At 52.0% G+C, this 20,367-nt stretch overlaps 3 protein-coding genes across 3 annotated transcripts in view; 2 read left to right on the top strand and 1 right to left on the bottom strand.

Annotated features, from left to right (window-relative positions):
- Positions 1-941: 941 nt before the first annotated feature.
- On the bottom strand, positions 942-2,845 carry LOC100908840 (intraflagellar transport protein 46 homolog). The gene is made up of 7 exons (XM_018639756.2): positions 2,833-2,845; positions 2,495-2,657; positions 2,290-2,383; positions 1,765-1,900; positions 1,431-1,676; positions 1,124-1,209; positions 942-1,028 (listed from the first exon to the last, which is right to left on the bottom strand). Exons 1-7 carry the CDS (start codon positions 2,843-2,845, stop codon positions 942-944), a joined length of 825 nt encoding a protein of 274 aa, XP_018495272.2.
- Positions 2,846-5,866: 3,021 nt separating this feature from the next.
- LOC100902788 (RNA-binding motif protein, X-linked 2) lies at positions 5,867-8,346 on the top strand. Its single transcript, XM_003743921.2, has 7 exons — positions 5,867-6,132; positions 6,408-6,569; positions 6,685-6,814; positions 6,933-7,351; positions 7,707-7,811; positions 7,924-7,977; positions 8,058-8,346. The coding sequence occupies exons 1-7, from the start codon at positions 6,119-6,121 to the stop codon at positions 8,140-8,142; spliced, it is 969 nt and encodes a 322-aa protein (XP_003743969.1). The 5' UTR covers positions 5,867-6,118; the 3' UTR covers positions 8,143-8,346.
- Positions 8,347-12,227: 3,881 nt separating this feature from the next.
- The window catches only part of Pino (protein pinocchio), a 32,243-nt gene continuing 24,103 nt past the window's right edge, over positions 12,228-20,367 (top strand). The window contains exon 1 of the mRNA XM_018639760.1: positions 12,228-12,448. Coding sequence (XP_018495276.1) covers positions 12,334-12,448 — 115 coding nt within the window. The 5' untranslated portion in view covers positions 12,228-12,333. The remainder of the gene's footprint in view (positions 12,449-20,367) is intronic.

Here is a 20,367-nt window from a genome sequence, read left to right as displayed (position 1 = left end):
GGACCTAGAGGTCTCATCTTGGAATCTTCTGGACATCCTGGTCCCGGTAACGGAGCTGTTCAGCGAAACCAGAGATCTACCCATAGAGAGTTTCGCAGCAATGTACGCCAAAAGGTATCCGGTCGCCTCACCGGCGATGGCGGAGGATCTCGGTGATCGCGCGTTCACTTCAATCTACAGTGCGACCTCAACTTGAGTCAATGATTGGTGCCTCACGTTGGTCGAGGGGCGACTCAAGTTGAGGATAGGTTCCCCCAGTTGCCACTATATTTTACGGAAACTGTGAGATAAAACTCTCGAGTCGGAGGAGAGTCACACGAATCAATTAAACAGAGGAGTAAGAGAGTCTCCGACTATTCCCTTCTCCTTTGTGAAGCGGCATGTGTGGCGAATCGCGAATAATATCACTTGGATAGAGATTCTACGATCAGGGAAAGCGATTCCCTCAGCTTCCGGAGAACTGTCCGCGCCCACGCTCCAGCTCTCCTTCTCCCTCCACGTCATGTCAGAGACTATGAAAGATGAGCTCTCGATTAGAAGGAAGTTCCTCAGCGGACTCAAGTATGATTGCTTATCGGAGTACTCTTCATGAAGATCCATTTGCCGCTCGAAACGCGGCCTGGTCTAGGGATCGAGGTCTTCATGGGTCAGACACAAATAGGTGACTCAAGTACAAGGTTCAAAGCGTATAGTCCACACTTGTCGTCCCAGACGTAAGGTCTGTCTTGGACAACCTTAAATACACCTCTGAAATCCGATCATAGAAAACTCTTTGTTTACAATGATCCTAATCATTCTATCCAACAAGATCCACACAATGGAGCTCGCTGATGTATCTTATTTGAAGGTCTTTCTCTCGTCTCATCGACAGTGTTCATCAGGATTGTCACGCTCCATTCACGGACCAACAGCTTCTCGAAGCCCCTTCTCTCCACGTGTCTTCAGAGCACCAAACGATCCGAAGGGTCCATCGTCAGCGCTTTCAAGGCGTTATCGATGCGATTGTCCATCGCCAGAGCTCGGAAGTGCTGGAACCGGAGTCGTCACGATGATGTTAGAATTTTGAGCTCACTTCACCCATTCATACATTTGCACCACGACTGCGAATGGCACGATGACTTACCTGACTGTTCTTGAACTCATAATAAAGCGTGAAGAGGACATGGAGCGAATGGAGCTTGTTCTTGTAGACCGGAATGTCCAAGATGGCTGAAAAAAAAAACACAAAAACTGACATCTTCGAGCTTACGACGCCGAGGCCCGCGAAGTATCGGATTTCTGAGGCCGGATTCCATTGGGTCACCGAACTTGGCGCGAAGCTCATGGGGTTCCGCTGGAGGTGGATGCTCCCAGTTTCATAATTGTCGACTTCAACTATTATGGGCGGAAGGGAATCGTGGCTCGTGGTATGAATGGTAAGTAACTCTCACCCATGATGATGTTAACGTATTCCTCTAGGGAGCAATTCAATTTTGCTGAAGGTAACGAAAGTGTCTTCAGAGCCTCCTCCACCTCGGGTGGCCACTCTTGCATCAGTGACTCGACATCCGGCATAGGACGAGAATAATGAACGGTGGGGGTCGGGCGACTCTGGTGAAGTTTCTCGATCGAGGTCACCCATTCTTCAATCTGTTTCGGATGCTCGTGAGCGTCCTCGAGACACTTAACCAACAATGCTTCGAGAAAAAAGGAGAGTCATTATCAGGCATGGGAAAATGGCAAATTCAGCGTCTGGGGAAAAGAATATCTGAGTTGGGTATTCACCAGCAGTCTTAGCCGAAGACTGTTTTGTGGTGGCTCTGAGCTGCATATTGAGAACAGTGGGATCACTTTGTTTCGCACAGGGTTCATCCAAGACTTTGAGACCGAGAAAATCATCATTATTGTCGGGTGGTGGGATCTGTAACCGCAATGTTTCGATCAAGAACCGAACGGGATTCCGCGATCAGCTTTCCTCATTGCTGGATGCTATGAGGCGATAGATTCCCAAGTCGGTTTGATTCAGATCCCAGACTCGTCAGAGCGGATACTCCGGATATACCGACAATTCGAAGTATCCGTTTTCGTTCTCCAAAAAAGCGCCTCCACGGGACAGTCTGATGTCACAGATCGCAGATCACAGGCGAGAGGCGGATCTATCGTATAGATCTCAGAGAGTTCCGGCACTGAGTAAGGAAAGCAGCCTGCAGCGACTGACGGCCATCTCGTGAGACTGAAGCTCTTTGAAGCCCGCGTGACTACCCCTCGACGTTTAATACGTTTTGTTCCGCCAGTGGCATTCTCTCCTACCTTGATGAAGGCGTCAATGTCCCCGACAGCTGGGATGAGGTCCGGGATGAACGGTCTGAGCTTGTTATCCAGTTCGATCGTTTGCGGCGTGTAACTATAATCAGGAGAAAATTATTCTCTTCTCCCTTGATTTCTCCGTCTGTGCGTATCAGCGGCAAGCTTCGGGAAGGGACACCCGAAGCATTCGGGTTCCCCGGGCAGATACCTGTTTATGAGTTTGAAGAGGGTTTTCAGCTCAGCGGAAACGGCCAAGTTTTCGTAGTCTTTCGGATTGTAGGCGTCCGGAAGCGGCACATCTTTATCCTGGGCGTCTTCTTCATTCTCGTTATTGTCCAGCGTCGCTTGCATTGGCGGTTGCTTGAAAAACTCTGCCGAAGATTTAGCAATTTGAAACGTATCCAGTTCTCTGCGGCGTTAAACACGCTGGAGCAAAAACTTGACGGCGGCCAGAGTTGCCATACTCCTATCAGGAGCCCCCATCAATTCTCGACGGTGTCGTCGCGACTTATTTCCGCGATCGATAGCCAAGTCGTAGGGACTCACTTGCGAAGGACATCTCGGCTCAGTGCTGGTTCCGTGTTTTTGACTCCGAGTTTCCATGGTCACGGAGTACACAAAGTGAGCTCTCGGAATTCCCTGCCGCCTCCCTCGCTCCCGCGGATGAGCTGGTTGCTAATCGATGAGTCGAAATTCGCCAACAAAATTCCGAAAGGGAATCTCGCTCTGTACCTCCGATGGACGAAGTCGGCTATGCTGATGAGTCCGCGTATTCAGCCAGGCATGCGGCGCGTCGTGTGTGTGCCTTATCACTGCCATTTCGAGTTTAATTTTCCACGAAATTCGTCGCCTAGAGCCTGTTGAAGATGGAACGGTTCATTAGAACGCTCTGCTGCCGTAGTCTTCAGCCTCACCCGTAAACCCCCCTCCGACGCGCGCGTCACGAGTTACGACTCCCTCGGTCTTCATTCAAGGTTGGGTACAATAAATTGCAGCGAATTCTCCCTCGGATGCGGAGTCGAATCTGTGAGTTTTCCTTTGTTGCGTATTCATATAAGTATCTCTTGCTGAATCGAAATCCGGAAAATTGAGCTCTAATAGACTGATGTTGAATTTGATCATTCGGAAACAGGGTCAATGAACCTGCACGGATAGCTTGTCGGATAGCTCACGGCTTTCGCTAGGGGGGCTTTCTGCACACTGTATCAAGCCCTTTTTTCCCCACTGAGCTTCCCAGCTGGCACTAGGACTCGAATCTATGCCCCAGCCGACTCCGGAGAGGTGAGGAACACTGGTCGGCGATGCTCAAAATCAATCCTCTGGCACTGCATCGGTTTCCGTGACGTCTCTGAAGCGGTGGCTCCCGGGTTCCTCGAGGGTTTCGAAGAAGATTGATTCCAATAAGATGCCTCTTTGAATTTGTTTTCTGTCCCTCTCTTGAAGCCAAAGTTCCGTAGAGCCAAGCTTCGTGGCTGGTCGAAGTATTTGCAGACCTTCTTTCTAGGAATCGAAGTTGGCGGAATCAGGAAGCCACCGAGGCTCGAGTTTGCTCAGGATAATGCTGGCGCCGCGCTCTCTCCAGGTCTCGCCGAAATTTCAGAAGTGGTACACAGAAGGATGGAACATGCGCGATCCTGAACTCAGCTTGCCGGTCACCTTTGCCTCGGCTCTCAGTTAGAAGTCTCTCGACCTCGGCTCACGATTCGTATTCCGGTGCTGATGATAAGTTCCCTCTGGAGGCCTGTGGGAATCGAGAACGGGCGATACGAGGTTCTCAGATCGCGGTTCCGATTGTACGTCAAAAAGGCTGAATCGACCGAGAGTGCCATTTTTCGGGATGCTTCAAGGAGAGTCAGGACCTCTAGGCGCTCACCATCGATTGTAGCGATTGAATTATTATTGACGGCATTATAATCAACGTGCAGCGTCGCATCCCATATAGCAACGGATCCCGAATTATGGGCCCGCTTTCGGGCCCTTGAGGTCGCAGGTATTCTTCTCCGCGGCTGAAGCTTGGCGCGTCGCTCCCAGAGCGATGATATGATGATTGTCAGGTGACGTTGCCGACGCAGCGTGGTGATATCCAAGTGGTTCAAAACCATGTTGAAGAATAACAAGCCTAGAACATGGAGAGTGGAAAGCGACCCTCCGTCATCATTCGAGCACCCACCGCCCACCACTAGCTCCGAATCCGGATGCCCCAGCTTTCACGAAAGTAATGCGAACTCGATGAGAGCTTATCGGAAGGGTAGTCGTAGCTTCTGTTGAATATCCTTCCTTGGATTCCCAATGAAACTCCTGACTGATTGAGCTCAAGACCCAGCTCGTTGGGCACGACGCGGATTCAGATTATCAAAGTTCGTACCGGACCACTTTCCGGATGCAGGTTGGCAGGGTTGGCACGCGATCTTCCCCAGCCACATTTACCCAACGAGCCGCCGGAATTTCTTGAATTCTTCCATAACATTGATACATATGCATGGACTGACCACACTGTTCTCCATTCGCTATATCGGTAGCACTCCGGGAGCACTCTTTCGAATGCCTCCGGAAGCTTCTCCGCTCTCAGTGTTCTTTCCCTCGATAGGCACCCGCCGCGGCAGAGCTCAAGCTCGCGCGGCTGTCTTCGATCGGTAAGAGCTTCTTCTGTTTCGTCTCCTCTTCTGGCTTATCACGAGCCTGGAGTCCTTTGTGATTAAAAATTTATGGAGCATGAAAAATATGCGTCATTGACGCTGCCGTCTATGGACGAGTAGACTCTAGCGACGTAACTCGCCTCTCCGTGATCTATCGCGTATATCACTATCGAGCGAGCCCGGAAAAGCAAGATCGCCGCGCTCGATTTCATGATTCCTTTCTTGATTTTCGAAAGGTAATTCTCAGCAAAGTCAGGAAAATGCACTGAAAGACATTGGAATTAGATTCGAGTCCATCTTGCAATATAACTTGTTGGTTGTTGAAATGCATGACCGAGAGGAGGGTAAACATCGCTCAACCTCAGCTCAATCCCCATATCAATCAATACTCCATACTCATGAATCAGAGGATCGTAAGACCCTCGGCGCATCTGAACCCAAGAATTCCCAATCTCTCCACTTCGTTCAGCTCCCCGCTCCTCCCAAATTCCAAGCCTTGCATCGACGCATCGCTGGCCACTGATAAATAGGACCGATTTGGAAAACGGGTTCATGCTCATAGGCTGGGTTCCAGGGTTCCTTCCTCAATCGATCGGTACATGGTGACTTTCAACCCAAGAACCAAGGAGGATGGGAGAAGAATGAAAGTCCATGCTTTGACCCGGGATCCCCGTGTGAGTGTTTTGATCTAACTTTCCGTGCGGTTTGAACCTTCACCCTCGATCGAGGCCAGCTCCGCAATATAACCAACCCCCTCCGCGATTTCACCGTGATCCCGTATGATTTCGCCACTATCCAGATGCAATTTGACGTGATCCGATGGTTTTCGGTCCGATCTTATTTGATTTCGTAGTATGAACTTCTTTGAGAACCGGAGAAGTGTGAATAGAACCGCCCCACTTCCAGCCAAGCCTCCAGCAAAGATCACCAGCATCATTATCCTGGCTCTGCCGTCGAAAGATCCCCTCTTTTGTGACTTCAGCGCGCCTTCTTGTTTCACGCACATCCCTCAAACCACAAACACGCATTGTCCTGAGCTATCTCGCAAGAATTCGTATCTGCGCCGTACGAGGAGCGTGCAGCTTTATCTTTGTTGTGGCCGCCTGCTAACACGAGCGGCGGCGGGAGTCTCACGGCCCACAGATCGTGCTCGAAATCGAATTCCATCGAGAAAAAAGCCTTACGGCGGCCGGAAAATGAATCCACTAACGTGAGTTTGTTAATATTGGCTGGAATGATGATGTTATCGTATCTCGTGAGCCCGGAATGGGACGCTTAAAGTGTCCACCGTCCAGGGCTGCCTCGACATATCATATGCTCATACAAACACTATGTCGAAATTCGGAATATCGAGCTATGAGGATAAAGCATAGACTATAGGCACTCAGAAATCGCCTGGAAGACAGGGAGACCCGAGACAGCGAGGGGACACGCGCGTCGTCGATCAAGAAAACGGAATCGTAAGCATTGACTGTTCCTTTTCAGAAACGTAAGGAACCTCCAGAAAATAAATGACCGGGAACTGCAAATGGGCCTGACAGGCCACGAGAAAAGCTGGCATTCAAAGTACAAGAATTCGGCATGGATTTATTTCGGCGGCGTCAGCTTCGATCTTACCGAAGGAGACCTATTGTGCATATTCTCACAGTGAGTTCCCGGAAGCAAGCGGATTAGTGAATAATGATCCTTGTCCCGTTCAGCCTGGCCTTCTAGCATCAGTTTGCGTGAGAGCTACCACCCTAAACAGAGCTCTTATTTCCAGATACGGCGAAATCGTGAACATCAATCTGGTTCGTGACAAGGAAACCGGGAAAAGCCGCGGTTTCGGCTTCATCTGTTACGAGGATCAACGATCGACAATACTCGCCATCGATAATTTCAACGGAGCGAAGGTTAGTAGTGGAATCTTATAGCAAGGCTCCTGATCCCATCGGTCTTCAAAGCTTCAGGGAAAACTCCCATCGATGAATGAATCGGCGTATTAAATCGCATTCCACCGCGATATTCCAGATCTGCAATCGGACGTTCCGGGTCGATCACGTGGAGAACTACAAGCCACCGAAGGACAGCGACGAGTACGACGAGCTTACGAAAATGCTCCATGAGAAAGGCTGCGCACCGGAAGTCATGCGCGAGCAGGGCAAACCCCAGGGCAGTGGCGCTTCCCAGTCGGACAAGAGCGGTGATGAGGATGATGAGGATAGTGCTGGCCGCAAGGAGCGAAAGAAAGAGAAGAAACGAGCCAAGAAAGCCGCGAAGAAACTCAAGAAAGAGCAGAAAAGAAAATTGAAGGCACTCAAGAAAGAAATCAAAAAACGATTCAAAGAGGCTCCCAGCTCATCCTCAGATTCTTCTTCCGCATCCGCTTCCCCCAAGTCTACGACGAAACTCCCCGAGACAAAGGAGGAGCGCTCTGATCGTATGAAGATGTAAGTGAGGCTTGCTCCACAGAACCGGTGGCCGAAGTTTTGACAATCAGTAGCGAATTTCCGTCTCCGCTTTCCGCACGTTGGCGGATGACGCTTATGAACCGGGGAACCGTCCTCTCCTCCGGCGATTTACTCTTTTCGTCTTAGGTTACCCCGATGTTCAGTGGGTCCTGCCTCCATGTTGTGCGAGTAGGGGAGTCGGAGGTTGCTGCGCTTCGGCAGATTCCCAGTGAAAGGAGCGCCATTCAAATCTCACATACGTTCGTCGGAGTAACCACCAAACGACGCTCAAATAACTCGAAGACTGAAGGGGAGAGCATTTATTTGGTCCAGCTACTGCATCGTCCCTTTTCAGAGATCGCCCCGAGAGAGAAATCGCGACAGACCACAGAAACAGGTCGAGAAGTCCGGTACACAGATCTTCTCACAGGTCGCCTAATCGGAGCGCGAGAGGTCCCCGGTATGTACGAAGTTTGATCATGCCTCACAACATCATTTAATCGTTATAATGAACCAACACCGGAGATTCAACGTAGGTCCTCAGTTGTTGAAGGAAACTTTCCTCTCTGCAGAAATTCGTCGCGGAGTCGGTCGCCACCAAAGCGGGACGGAAGAGTCAATCGTCGGTAAGCTCACCGTCGAGGTTCACGCTGCTTTGTTTCAAACCCTGTGGGTCCTATCGCATACAATCGGTCATTCATTCCAGCTCGGAGAGTCCTCGTGATAGGCATCATTCATACGGGAGCGGCGATCGATCGAGATATCGATCATCGGAATCCCGGAAAAGATGAACATCGCCTGACACGGTCGGATTTGAACGGAGGACACTAAAACTCGGGGTTCCTTCACTGGCTCGCCGTCTATAGGTAATTCTGGCGAATTCCCAGCCAAGCAACCATGTAGAAGCATTGATTGCATGAGCGAGACTTGACTGAAAGGCTCATACATAAAGCGCTGAGAATAAATCTCGAGACTACGGTGAATGATCCGCAGAGTAGCGCGAGACCTCATTCTTATGTCGAAGAATTCTCGTGGGTTCTATGCATCACCCCGAAGCGGCATGATATTTACTCAACTCTCCACCGATGGAATCATAGAGAAATTGTGAGCTCCATCATGATCACGATCGAGGTCGCAGTCTGAGGTAAGGCCGACGGCTGAACAGCGCTCCTTTGCGAGAGTATCCGATACCTCATGCTAAGATTGGGACCAGCATGAGGAAAAGAGAGACACATGGATCTGCCAGAGAGCCGCGTGCGAAACTCGGCAATCCTGAGCGGACATCGCTAGAATCTCAGAAACCGAGGCAGGAATTATTTTTGACGTTCAGCGACGGGGTTCACTCCTCATCTCGACGTCCAGAGGTAATCTGATAGTCCTTTCCCAGCTTCCAGGATAAATGGCAATGCAATGACGACTCACGACTCTGAAAGGGCTCCAGAGACTCAGTCAGACCGCTCCGCCTCGTTCTGGATGGATAAATATCGGAGGATACTCACGGAACCGTACGATGCCTGGGGATGCTCCGCATTCTGCTCTGCATCCTTGAACACCCTCGGCGATCGTGCCGCCTCTCGAATGCCTGAAAGAGCCCTCGGAACGTAAGGGTTGCACACGCGCCTCGGGGGGGGGGGGGTTTCCAGGTTAGGCTCGGAGGAATTCTCTCCGACAATCGAAGGACTGTCATATTCCGACGATAAGTTGGCAAGAATAATGGTCGAAAGCGATTGACCAAACAGTTCTTCGGAATAGGTCGGAAGCGCCCAATAAGGATCGGAGACCATCGAGTATTGACGACGGCGCCGGCGTCAGCGTCGACACCAATATAAGAGTCGCGATCAAGCGGGAGCTGACCGAAATGTCTACCCGCGCTCGATTAGCCAAGATTAGTTTGATATAATAGCCGGCTGTCTACCCGAGCGCTTACGCGCTCGCCTGTCTGCTGGCCGTCGGCCTGCCTGCTCACTTCCCTGCCTGTTTGCTCGGCCGCCCAAGCTCTGATATTAGGATATCATCTGTCTATCTAGATATATATGCACGCAGCTGTTCACAAGGTTTGGCAATGGGAAACAGTCGTCAGAGTGGCTTCATCGATACCAAATAACAGGCGTAGCGTTACAAGGATCAGCTTAGTTAGCTTGTGTCCACGACGACTCCGTCCAGCGAGAGGAAGCTCCGAATCTGAACCAGCTCTAAGAAGAGCACGCTCATTGCAGAATCATCTGTTCCGCTTCGTTATATGTGTGAATGATAATCATAATGAACCGTCAGGTATCTCCATCCTCTCAACTTACGACAGTGTAAGGGAGGGGGGGCGTGGAATTCTGATGGAGTTCAATTTATTAATAAATCTACTCGCCGCGGAGAAGAGCTCCTGGCATGCCGGGGCCCGGAGTCGACTTCGCTTGCGACGGAACTGCCCACGAGGCGATATCGGGAGTGAGCTCGTTTTCCCGCCGTTCTGAATCATCGGCGGCCGGATTCGAAGATCGGAGAGACGATCCCCCATTGCTGTCTCCATCTTGAAGGTCGTAGATCACACTCGCATTTCTTCTCTTGGCGATGTCCCTCTATCGACGGCGTCTTCTGGGAGCTCGAAGGGGGGGGGAGGTTGAGGGTTCGAAAGAATTAATTCGGCAGTGTCCCGTAAAATTCCTTCATGTTTCTTCAATCATTCTGTCAGTGTCAAATCCTCGCCACAGAGCTCGAGTCACATATGTTGCACAGCTTGGTACATATACATACCTAGATCCGAATGGGAAACGCTCGATGGAGTCTGGGCCATCGGATATTTGCTCCTCGTTGCGCGAGAAACCTCAAGGGACGGTCGGGTACCGTGGAGCTCCTCTGATTGGAAAACTTCGCAGTATCCGAGAGCGAGCGCGGGCGGCAGCCGGCTTCAGACCTACGATCATGTTCTTTAGGAGAATGCAAACCTGGGATTGATGTAGGGACTGCCTCACCTATTGACTATTCAGCGGCAATTTTAATCGAACTGAGGTGGCATTTAGGTGCGCGTTCTAATGAGCTGTCGCGGGTGAGTCCACACTCATGATCTCATGTTCTGGCATTGCGTTTCGTCGACATGAGTAATACGCTCACGAAATGCCGTTTACGGATGTTAGAGGGAAACAGAGCGATCCACCTATACAGAATGATTTAGCCTGAAGGATGTCTCTCAATGAGTCATGATTCACGATAGCCGCTCAACGCGATTCTCAATGGGACAGGTACCATACGACCCTGATTACTAGAATTTGATGCGATGGCATGGAATGCCTCTCAGGAATGTTGGGGAACCATGAACATCTATGCCCGAATTCCCGAATATCGATTGATCTCTACAGCTAGTGTAGCAGCCCGGAAATTCCCCGGAGGGATCGCCTCGGAAAGATCATGAGAATATTGGGCAGAGGGGATCCTATCCCTCGGAGTTTACCAGGACGCGCTGTGTCATACGCCAGTGTACATGGATGTGAGGATCGGATGACACCGGGCACCCCAACGAGCTCCTACCTGGCGGGAAGCGATGCTCTCGTTCATTCGTGCTAACTCACACAAAATGCTCGCGATCGGGCTTGTGGAGATCGAGAATTCGAGAATCTCCCAGAACCCTTTCCGAGGCGACTCCTGCATTCAGTCGGAAGAAGGATGCGTGAATGGCGAGCGAGGCAGCGAATCCTTCTGGACTCGGAGAACAGACCATCATGCTCGTGCGGATCTCGTATCCGTCGAAACTGTGATCGGTGAGCCTTGATGCGAACAAAGCGCTGAAGGTTCCAGAGATGATTTTTGGGACTTTTTTTATTCTCATCTTCCGCGCCAGCTTCCCTAGTCCGATTGATCCACTTCCTGAAAGTAAAGTGCCGGCATAACGCCAAGTGCTCGTAGTGATTTGCACAGTTTCGCATCGCCACCTCCGGTCCGTAAAACGACGCCGACCTTGTCTCGCCTGAGGAGCCGTCCATTCGAATGGGGCTGCAGACCGCTCCGTACGGATGTCCGCGGAGACTTTGTGGGACGCCTGGGCGGACTCCACGAAAAATTCGCGAGAATCCAAAATCATGGTGTTCACCGCGGAAACTCCAGAGTCACCCCCGATGACTGGCCGGAGCTGATAGCTCAGCCCGAAAAGCCTTAGCTAGGAACAAGTCACCACAGTGCCACAGGCTATTTCCGTTTCTCACGCCGAGCCGCACATGGGGGGGGGGGATCGGGAACATTTGACGACGGAATCCCGTCGTACTTCAAGAATTCAATATAATAGCCGCGGGGTAGCGTTTTTCGGTTTAGGAGCGCTGCTTCAGATCAACAGGAATTCCCTCCGAGAGTGTCCATCGAAGAATCTGAGCCGGCCGGCGGATCAGAGCGAGCTGGTGAATGTGAGCGGATTCAAACTAACATGATTCCATCTGGTCGGGGGCTATCGATTTGAAAACAAAAACATGGCTTCACAAATTTGCATTCGCGCGACCATCCTCGTGCGGAATACGGGTAATACTCGTTGGCCGTCCCACAATGCAGCGCTCCCCGAGAATCGTATGACAGATGTGTGTCTGGAGGTCGAGAATTCGTTTTTGTTGAGCTCCTCTTATCTCGAGCTACGACTCTCGGACAGCCGTGGTGGGAGCGGCGACCGACCGACCATTCTACATACGGGGGAACGAGTCGCTGTGGAGGACCGCATTGCGATTTTGCGCCACCCAACCAACACCTTAGCCGCGATGATGATGATGATTTTGATTGTGGTGGCGATGATGATGACGGGGAGTCCCATCCCTTACCACCGAGCGCTCTCTTTCTCAGCGAGTTCCCTTTCCCTAGGGCATGCGGCTGCGGCGGCGGACGCTGCTCAGGCGGACCGTTCCCCGTGTTCGTGTTGTTTGTTGCTGTCTCCTCAAGTGAGTTAGGCAAGCTGCTCGGTGAAGCTAAGTCCTCGAAGATTTTCGCTATCCATTGGTGAACGTTCCCACGACCTCGAAATGGCCGCCGCAGCTATCGGAGTTTACGAGGAGATGATGTTCCAATTCGATGATCTGGGACCTAATGAAAACACTGTGGACGACGGACCCCAGTCTCCGGAGGAGCAGAGTAATTGTAAGTAACGGGATTTCAGGCTTGACTGTTGAGGGGAAAAAGTCTCCGGTGAACGCCGGAGCCATTGACTTGTGAAGTGGAGAGCGCTTAGCGTACTATAGAGTTACACTCATTCATTCAGAGTGAGGTCGAGTCGGTCTACCCGGAGAGCCGAGTCGACTCGTGCGAGACCGGAGAATGCGGCAAGGGCTCCTCGCTTCGGGTCGCGAGTTTCGAATCGCTCGAAGAGCCCGCGAGGAAGAACAATAGTCCGCGAGTTACCCTAGGCCCGCAATCTTTCATTTTGGGAATTTATTCCCGCATTCCAAATTCATTTCCGAATTTAGCGGGATCGTCACAGACACGAGAAAAAAGACAAAATGTTCCGGAGCAGAGAAATGTTCCTCGCGTACGTAAATATCGTGAGCTTAGTTGGCTTGCTGACCGGTCCTAAATTGAACCTGTGGACGAAAGTTGAGTCGATGCCAAATGCCGGTTTGAGTTCGCGATCGAACGGCCCGCAATCAACGATACTTCCAGCGGCGGCGGCGGCTGCGGCGGCGGCACCAGCAGCGGCTCGATCCGGCGCCGAGCTCCACAAAACTCTCGCTTTCGGCGACAAACGGTTCGGCTCCCGCCGATTGCAGTGCAAGGATGAATGAAGCGGCGGGCGATCGGGTTCGTGGATCCGTCCGTCGGTCCGTCCGTCCTTTGGCTCGTCGGTCCGTCGTTCGTTTGCGGTGATGGTTTTGGCCGCGCTGGAGCAGAATGGTGATGCAACGTCGAGCGGAGTCGCAGCTCGGCGCGCAGTTTGTTCCCCTCTTCCATTGTTGAAGAGGGGAATTCCGGGGCTTCGATGCCGGTGAAAGTTTTCCGGTGAGGGTTTAACCCACTAGCCCAGTGCTCCGTAGGGAGATGCGAAAACGGGCACCGGAGTCATCGGACGAACGTCAAGAAGAGCAATGGAAGCGCTCCTGGCGTCAAGTACCGAAGCCGCGCCCGACGAGGCAACGTGATCGGACAGTGTTCCTGCATATTCCGAGATATCGGACGACGATTGTAACGTCGAGCGGGGAAAGTCTCGCCGTCCATTTTCGTGGAAAAGGCCGAACAACGATGATTCAGGTCTCTGGCGCGCGAGGGAAGCACGGTGGGAAATCCTTTCTCGGGTATTTTTCTCTGCTAGGTCTAAACTTCTATGCCCTCTCTGTAATCGCTTCGGTTCAACGCCCGAGCGTCGGCCTGAGACGAGTTGAATGCGATCCGGAGGAAAATTCGAGGAACGCTCACGGGCCGCGGAGACATCAGAATCGGACGACGCTCCGCAAAGATCAATTTCGTAACGGAATTCTGGTGTTGGTACCGCTCGGAGAATACGTGAGGTATCTCTAACGACGCCGCGAATCGTCGCATCACGCATCGACGATAAAAAATAACGGAACACTTCACTGGATGGCAGAATCGAGGGAAGGACCTTGCGGAAAAAAGGCCGAAAATGCCTCGAATTGAGGCTCTGTTCCGAGGAGTATTGATGATATCGGTCACGACACGTCTGGCACCTACCCGGTTGCGATGGACCCAAAGTAGATTCGCTCGACGTGTGCAACCTTCGTTCAGGAAGAGCCTCGCTCCCTGCTATTGGATGAGGAACCTTAAGCCGGGATAGAAGTTCCTAATGATTTCCGTGGGGATGTTGTTGTACTTAGGGTGTCCTCACCGACTCTCTCCCGAACTTTGCCAGACATGTTCATGATGGAGCATCCGAAAACATTGTCAACCGAAGTATATTTATCTCTCCTTTAATCAGGAAGTATAAGCACGAGGGTTGATAATGGAAGCGGCCCCTTCCACCCAGAGCTTCGCGCTGATGATGATGTGGAGGCCGACCGAGTGGTCTCGTATAGTATGCAAATTGCTTTCTAGTTTAATGTGCTCTCCTTGGAAGAGCCTGCTCAGCTCTGAACAGCGCTCCAAACCCCGGCCACGCGGCCGGAGGGCACAACTTCTGTTCGGGAAATGCACGGGGAGCATTTCAAGGTCGCTCGAGATCAGGGTCCCTCGTCCCGCTTCCACGTGCACCGCCTGCTTCCAGGAGCAGTGTCGGGAATATAAACGACCCATGCAAGGCGATGCTCGCTTTTGTTGGAATTCAGTGAGCGCATCGCCTGATTGAGGTCCGGCGTTCGCCGCCGCTCCAGAAATTTAGGATCTGCTCCCGGGCATCACTGTTCGACGTGGAGTCAGCATGCGACTTCGAATAACCTCGCTCAAGGCCTTCCAGTCTCAAGGTCATTGACGCGAGTGAGGGTACCGGCGAGACCGCGCGAAAATTTCGAAGCTTCCGCGACCTGTCGCTTCGGAGCGGGCTCCTAGAGTTCGAGACCCGATATGACTGCCGGTCTGAACGCCTTCGACGTTAATTAGCTGAAGAAAAACGTAGAGCCGCGGCGAACAGCGTTGTTCGCGGCCTGAGGGAAGAATGGATAATGCCGCGAGTAAACGGTGATTTTCGGTTCTGAGGTCCTAAGGAGAGACCAGAGACCCTAGCTCCTGCTTCGTGACCTTCAAGCGTGTGATCTCGACACGACACGAATGTCAACAGGTCGACCTTTGGTAAATGAGTCAGGGTTGACGGAGGATCGATCCAGCATGGAAATTCCCACCTAGTTTGTCAGCAACTTCCGCAAGCTCAGCCCGTACCTTCGGGAACCTTCTCGAGTCTGCCACCGGGGGCGCCAAGCTCGGGCCGTCTGGCGAGCGCGAAAGAACATTTGCTCCAGCTGGCTGCTCTGCATCTAGAAAGGAAGGAAAGGCCCGAAAACAGCGACAGCAGCGATCTGTGACACCTATACATTCGAACGGGAGGGGGGACGTCCGCGGTTCCAGTCTTCTCGTCTCATGTAGAGGATTCAGACAGACGACCAACGGAATCGAGATCCCTCCAATAACGGCAACGACGTCTCGTCGTCAGTCAGAGTTTGGATCGATCGACTCCCTCGACTGTTTGCCACCATCTGTTCTCGTATCGCTCCGCTGGAAATGTCACGGTCGCTGAGTTTCTGCCCATATTCGAATCGGAATGCAGTGCTCTTTGGGAGTGGGAGTACTGTGTGCGATGATTTTCTCTTGGAAAGCTCCGAGTTCATTGCCAAGCGTACATGCTGATTAGCCAGCGGATTCCTGCAAATTTGAATTTCCAAGCTTCCGTTTCTGGATCTCGATTCTGAGAAGAGGATTCATGTTTCGCAATCGAAGGGCATACATGTACGGCACTGACGGGTCGGGCTTTCTGAAGGAGCGTCCGATCGCAGAAATCGCACCACCCGCTTAGGGAGAAGATTGCGGGTTCAGCCGCTGATGAGCGAACTTTATCTTCTGATTTAAGTTCGCATCGAAATCTCTGCATGGAATTGGAGGATCCACGAATTCCGGCCGGATGAGAGAAGAACTCGGTATGATTCTCACCGAATCATGCGGAGCAGTCCACGAGCGAGTTCGAATATCGTGTAACGACCTCCTGCGTGCGGCTGTGGCAGAAGTGCGAACGGGCAGTCAGTCGTCAACTCAGTCAAGCAGTTGGGTAGTCAGTCAGTCAGTCGGTCAGTCAGTCAGCCAAGTGCAACAAAGTACCAATCACGCCGGGACTTCCGTATTCGCCTCTCGGACGCCTATTCTGCCGTTCGTGTGTGGATATATACAGAACACGTGCATCTCCTCGCCCCCCGAAGCGTGCTTCGCTAGACCGAACAGGAACAAACGGAACGGTCGCTCGTCTGCTCAGGGCCGTCGTCGAGTAACGCGATCGGAATCTATCTAAAAGAGAATGTGCTCAACAGAGTCTTCGAGCGGTAGCAGATTCTAGTGCTCACTGTTACTATAAACGCTACGGTCGAGAGACGGCTCGGTTTACGCCGTCGGCGTCGTCTTGTACGAGACTGAATCGGTGAAACAAAGAATCGAGATCCTCCGTTTCCTCAAAGCGTCCGTCGACACATTCGAAGGGAATTCCGGCTTTCGATAGTGCGACCCGAGGGAATCGGTGCCTCGCTGACGGCGCCGCCGCATGGAAACTCTACACCCCGGGAGCAACGGTGTCTGATCGAATCGCACGGCAGTTCCTCAAAGTACGATATTGGAGAAAATATTCATTCTCGCGCTTCCAACTTGCGAGCTGGGAACATATCCACAGAAGACGTGGAGGCCTTGAGATTCGTTTCATAAGAAGCGAGCGAGAAAAAGAGAAAGTAAGTGTTATGAAACCGCGGATGCTTCAATCGGTCTGCTCTCCGACGATCCCTCCGAATCCGCCTCCAGAGGGTTATTATCAGAGGGTCCGGATTCACCGCACTGTTTCCTCCCACTCGAGGAAAATACAGGACATGTGCTCTTGAGTTTCTTCGCGAAGGTTCGACATTTCGGAAATCCAATGATTCTCCGAAACTCGCTTGAATGGGTTCTGAGGAAGAAACCGGATTTCGCTTGACGTATCGTAGGCCTGAAGTGGCTCGAATCGAGACAGATGCCTCGGCCATGGAACGGAGAAGGAAATCTTATCAGAGAAAGACTCGACGTCACTGCCGGAACAACTCTTCGACCACTGGCACCCTTTGCCACCGGCGTGAGTTATCCTTCTTGGATTCCATGCACGGAATACACTTTGGAGGCCGAAGACTAATTGTAGGCGAGAAATTTGCGTCAGCAGCAGCCAAAAGTGGAATCCGTCACCACGAACGTTCTTTCGGTTCACGGAACTCTCTGCGTGGGAAAGTAACAGTGAATGTTCTCTTTGAGGAAATAAAATTACCTTGAGAAGCGCTCACCTCCTGAGTGAACTTAGCCAAAATGGAAAGTCATTCCGCTCCGGTATGAATTCAGGGTTAAGGACCAGCTTGACAAGAACGGGATCCGCTCTACGTCAAGCAGTGAGCCGCATCGAAAGCTTGTCGTGGTTCGTGTCTACGAGAGATCGTTTTTTTACCCGTTCCTGACCCTCGTATCCACCGTTAGTGACATCCACCAAGGTAAATAGACATCACGTCTCGAGTACCTAGTCATCAATGGGTACTCTCTCAGTGCTGACACCCAGAGAGACCACCTATACGGGTTAGACAAATGCAAAATTCGATCGACCGATGGGTCGGTGGGTCTGTCTGTCTGTCCCGTGTTTCGTCTCTTAACCATCCCTGCTCGGGGTCATCGGTGAGAGAGGCTAATACGGGCATACCAAACGGTCGCTTCTCAACGAAGGCGAAATGTTCTGAGGCGATCGTTCGGTATTTTGGTCTCGAGACGGGAATATTGGGGTGGCGAGAGGTCGACTACAGTTATGTTTGCTTTGACTGCGGAGGCAATGTACGGTTATGCTGTCTAGGGAAAGTCTGAATGGCAGGATTTCGTGTAAGATGCCGAACCCGTGAAAACCAACCATCGACAAGATCTGCTCTCCGACTGCTGAAACATTCTAACGCCTGCGTATGACTCACATTCCCTAATTGAAGGAACACGGAGGGCCGAGGGAGGAAAGTTGGCAAAGATTGTGTCGTATCTTTGACAGCCGCCACTCCTGATTCTAGTCGTTTCCGGCCGTACATTCTAGAAATAGAAATCTCAGCTGCGACTTTGATTTCCCTTGGACGAAAGTCTGGAGAACTAAAATAAAAACGCGGGTGAGAGGCAGGTTATCAGGCCCTTAATCATTTCTCCCGACCGTCTGGTCGGACGAGTGAACTGCAGAAAGTAAGGCCAGACGGGGTCGAGCTATCCTTCAACGAATCTCATTCCTAATGGTTCTATCCGGGGAGAACGTTCCTAACCGCGAAAGCTCATTGCCAAGTGTCGGGCTTCCCTATTTTTCCAAGACGAGACCTTGGAGCAATCGATATCTTGGTTTCGAAATTCCGGTCGAAACCACAATCTGATGAACTATCTTGGGAAAAGACGCGTTCCGCTCTCAATACGAGGATGTCTACACGAGTGTCCTCAATCCTCCCCGGAGGAAGGGAAACTACCCCACAGCAGCTCCCAATCGCAGGACCAGAGTTCCCTCACTTGAATCACCTTGGCTCCCCTTCTCCCTTCTCTGTTCGAATTTACTTCACCATTGTCTGTTGCGGACGTTGAAGTATCTTGTCAAGCGAAACCGTCACAAACTTCGTTCCTTCGGTGCAATTCCATTCAGCGATCACCGAAATAAACTGCTTGAACGAATTCGAGTGATTCGATCCGTGCTTCACGTCAGACGGAGACTCGAGCACTAAAACATACCTTTATTCCCAATCTCGTCCACGCGGTCTCGCGGCTGTGACCAAGATCAGTGGGGGGAGGGGGAAGGAGCCGCGATTCCGTTCGAGCAGGTGGTGGGTCCCCGATGGGGACCGTATTGTTCTCAATGTCCTCGAAGAGAACCGCAGCCAGCCGCGACGGCTCTGCCGAGTTCGTTTTCGATTACGAAAAATTTCGTGCTTGGCACAGAGTGTTGGTAACCTCATCCGGAGCCTGCAGACCGAGTCAAGAACTTGCTCTACGTTTCGATCGTGAGTGGACATTTTTCTCCGAATCAGCAAACGGTAAAGAATGCTTATCGATTTGAACTTTCGAGCGAGAAACTTTCGTTTCCTCTGAAATGAAAGAACAAGCGGTCCGTCCGTCCGATCGATCGATCCACGGGAATCTCGGCCGCGGGGAGCTGTTCATTTTCTCGTTGGCGACCAACAGCGATCCGTAAAGAGTTCTCATTTGGAGCGGCTGTCTCACGAATCCGACTCGTGTGTTTGTTAACATGACACCTCGTCGGCGCTCACCAGCGAGTGAGCGAGAGTTAGGCTGAGTGGTGACCTCTGAGCTCAAAGTGAACATTCGGGCCAACTGCAGTAACCCGAACGAACGGTCATTCTGTCTCTTCCTTCACTCGTTATCCGGGCTGATCAGCTGCGGCGGCCCATAACGGTGATGGTGGTCGCCGTCGCCACCGCCGCGTTTGTGCGGTGGCGATGGTACACCAGCCAGCATGATGAGCAGCGTCGTCTATATCTCAGCTCTAGCTTCAGCGGTGGGCAGGCCTGGCAAGCTTGGCTCGCGACAGTCTGGCGCCTCCAGAAGGGCTAGAGTGAGAGCAACGGTGGCGGCGGACGAATCGAGATGAGAGGAGCGCCGCAACTCGGCTGGTCGTTGGTAAGAACAGCAACTTCTGCGAGAGAGACCACATGCATGCAACAACACCGCCCGAGACAGCCCGGTCCGAGCACGGGTGGACTGGACGGCACCGGTCCGTGCCTTGCCAGCACCGTCTCAGGTGCGTCGGGAACGCTAGACAAATACGCTCGTCCAGACTGGTCGAAGAGGGGCTAAGTGAGTCGCATTGCCATTCCAACCGCGGATGTTTCGCCCTAGCGCTCGTTCGCGGTCAATTACAGCAGAGCAACGTGGGCTCTACATGTTGTTACCATACTGCGACTCGTTACTTCAACTTATGAGCTTTTTGTTTCTCTAGTGAGTGAGCGAGCGATCGAGGCTCGAATAGGTATTCAGCTGTGCGCTGCTCTCTGGTATGCGGAGAGCATTTCGCACGGGAACGAAGCCGCGCTGGCACGCCCGCGCTCCCAGAAAACAGATAGCTAGCGTTTCAGGGAGCGATTATTCAATTTTGTCCGATCCCGGTTTTTCCTTCTTTCTTTACCGGCACTCGTAATGGGCTGGTTGCGGACGCTTAGGATTCATCGATCGTTCCTTCTGGTTTCGGATGCATGATTACTTAGGCAAGTCGACAACATCGATCTTCTCTCGACGATGATCTCCTGGGGAGTTCTTGCAATAATTTCGCAAGGGTAGACGAAGGAAGAATCTGGACGCCCTTCTTCATGGAGTTCTTCTGCCGCTACGGCCTCTCAGCCATCCGACGGTCGTAGGCTGATATCCCTCAACGACGAGCGATATTAGTGTCG

Source organism: Galendromus occidentalis, unplaced genomic scaffold (assembly GCF_000255335.2).
Source record: "Galendromus occidentalis unplaced genomic scaffold, Mocc_1.1 scf7180000077453, whole genome shotgun sequence".
NCBI lineage: Eukaryota > Metazoa > Arthropoda > Arachnida > Mesostigmata > Phytoseiidae > Galendromus > Galendromus occidentalis.
The sequence above is the reverse complement of the archived record's forward strand: the minus strand, read 5'-3'. Positions and strand labels throughout refer to the sequence as shown.

Bases quoted from the DNA above. Each gene is read 5' to 3' on its own strand.
- LOC100908840 (XM_018639756.2), bottom strand. The intron at 1,677-1,764 runs GTGAATACCCAA...TTTTTCTCGAAG, and splicing joins GTCTTCGGCTAAGACTGCTG to CATTGTTGGTTAAGTGTCTC. The intron at 1,029-1,123 runs GTAAGTCATCGT...CTCCGGTTCCAG, and splicing joins ATGAGTTCAAGAACAGTCAG to CACTTCCGAGCTCTGGCGAT.
- LOC100902788 (XM_003743921.2), top strand. The intron at 6,570-6,684 runs GTGAGTTCCCGG...TCTTATTTCCAG, and splicing joins CTATTGTGCATATTCTCACA to ATACGGCGAAATCGTGAACA. The intron at 7,978-8,057 runs GTAAGCTCACCG...CATTCATTCCAG, and splicing joins GACGGAAGAGTCAATCGTCG to CTCGGAGAGTCCTCGTGATA.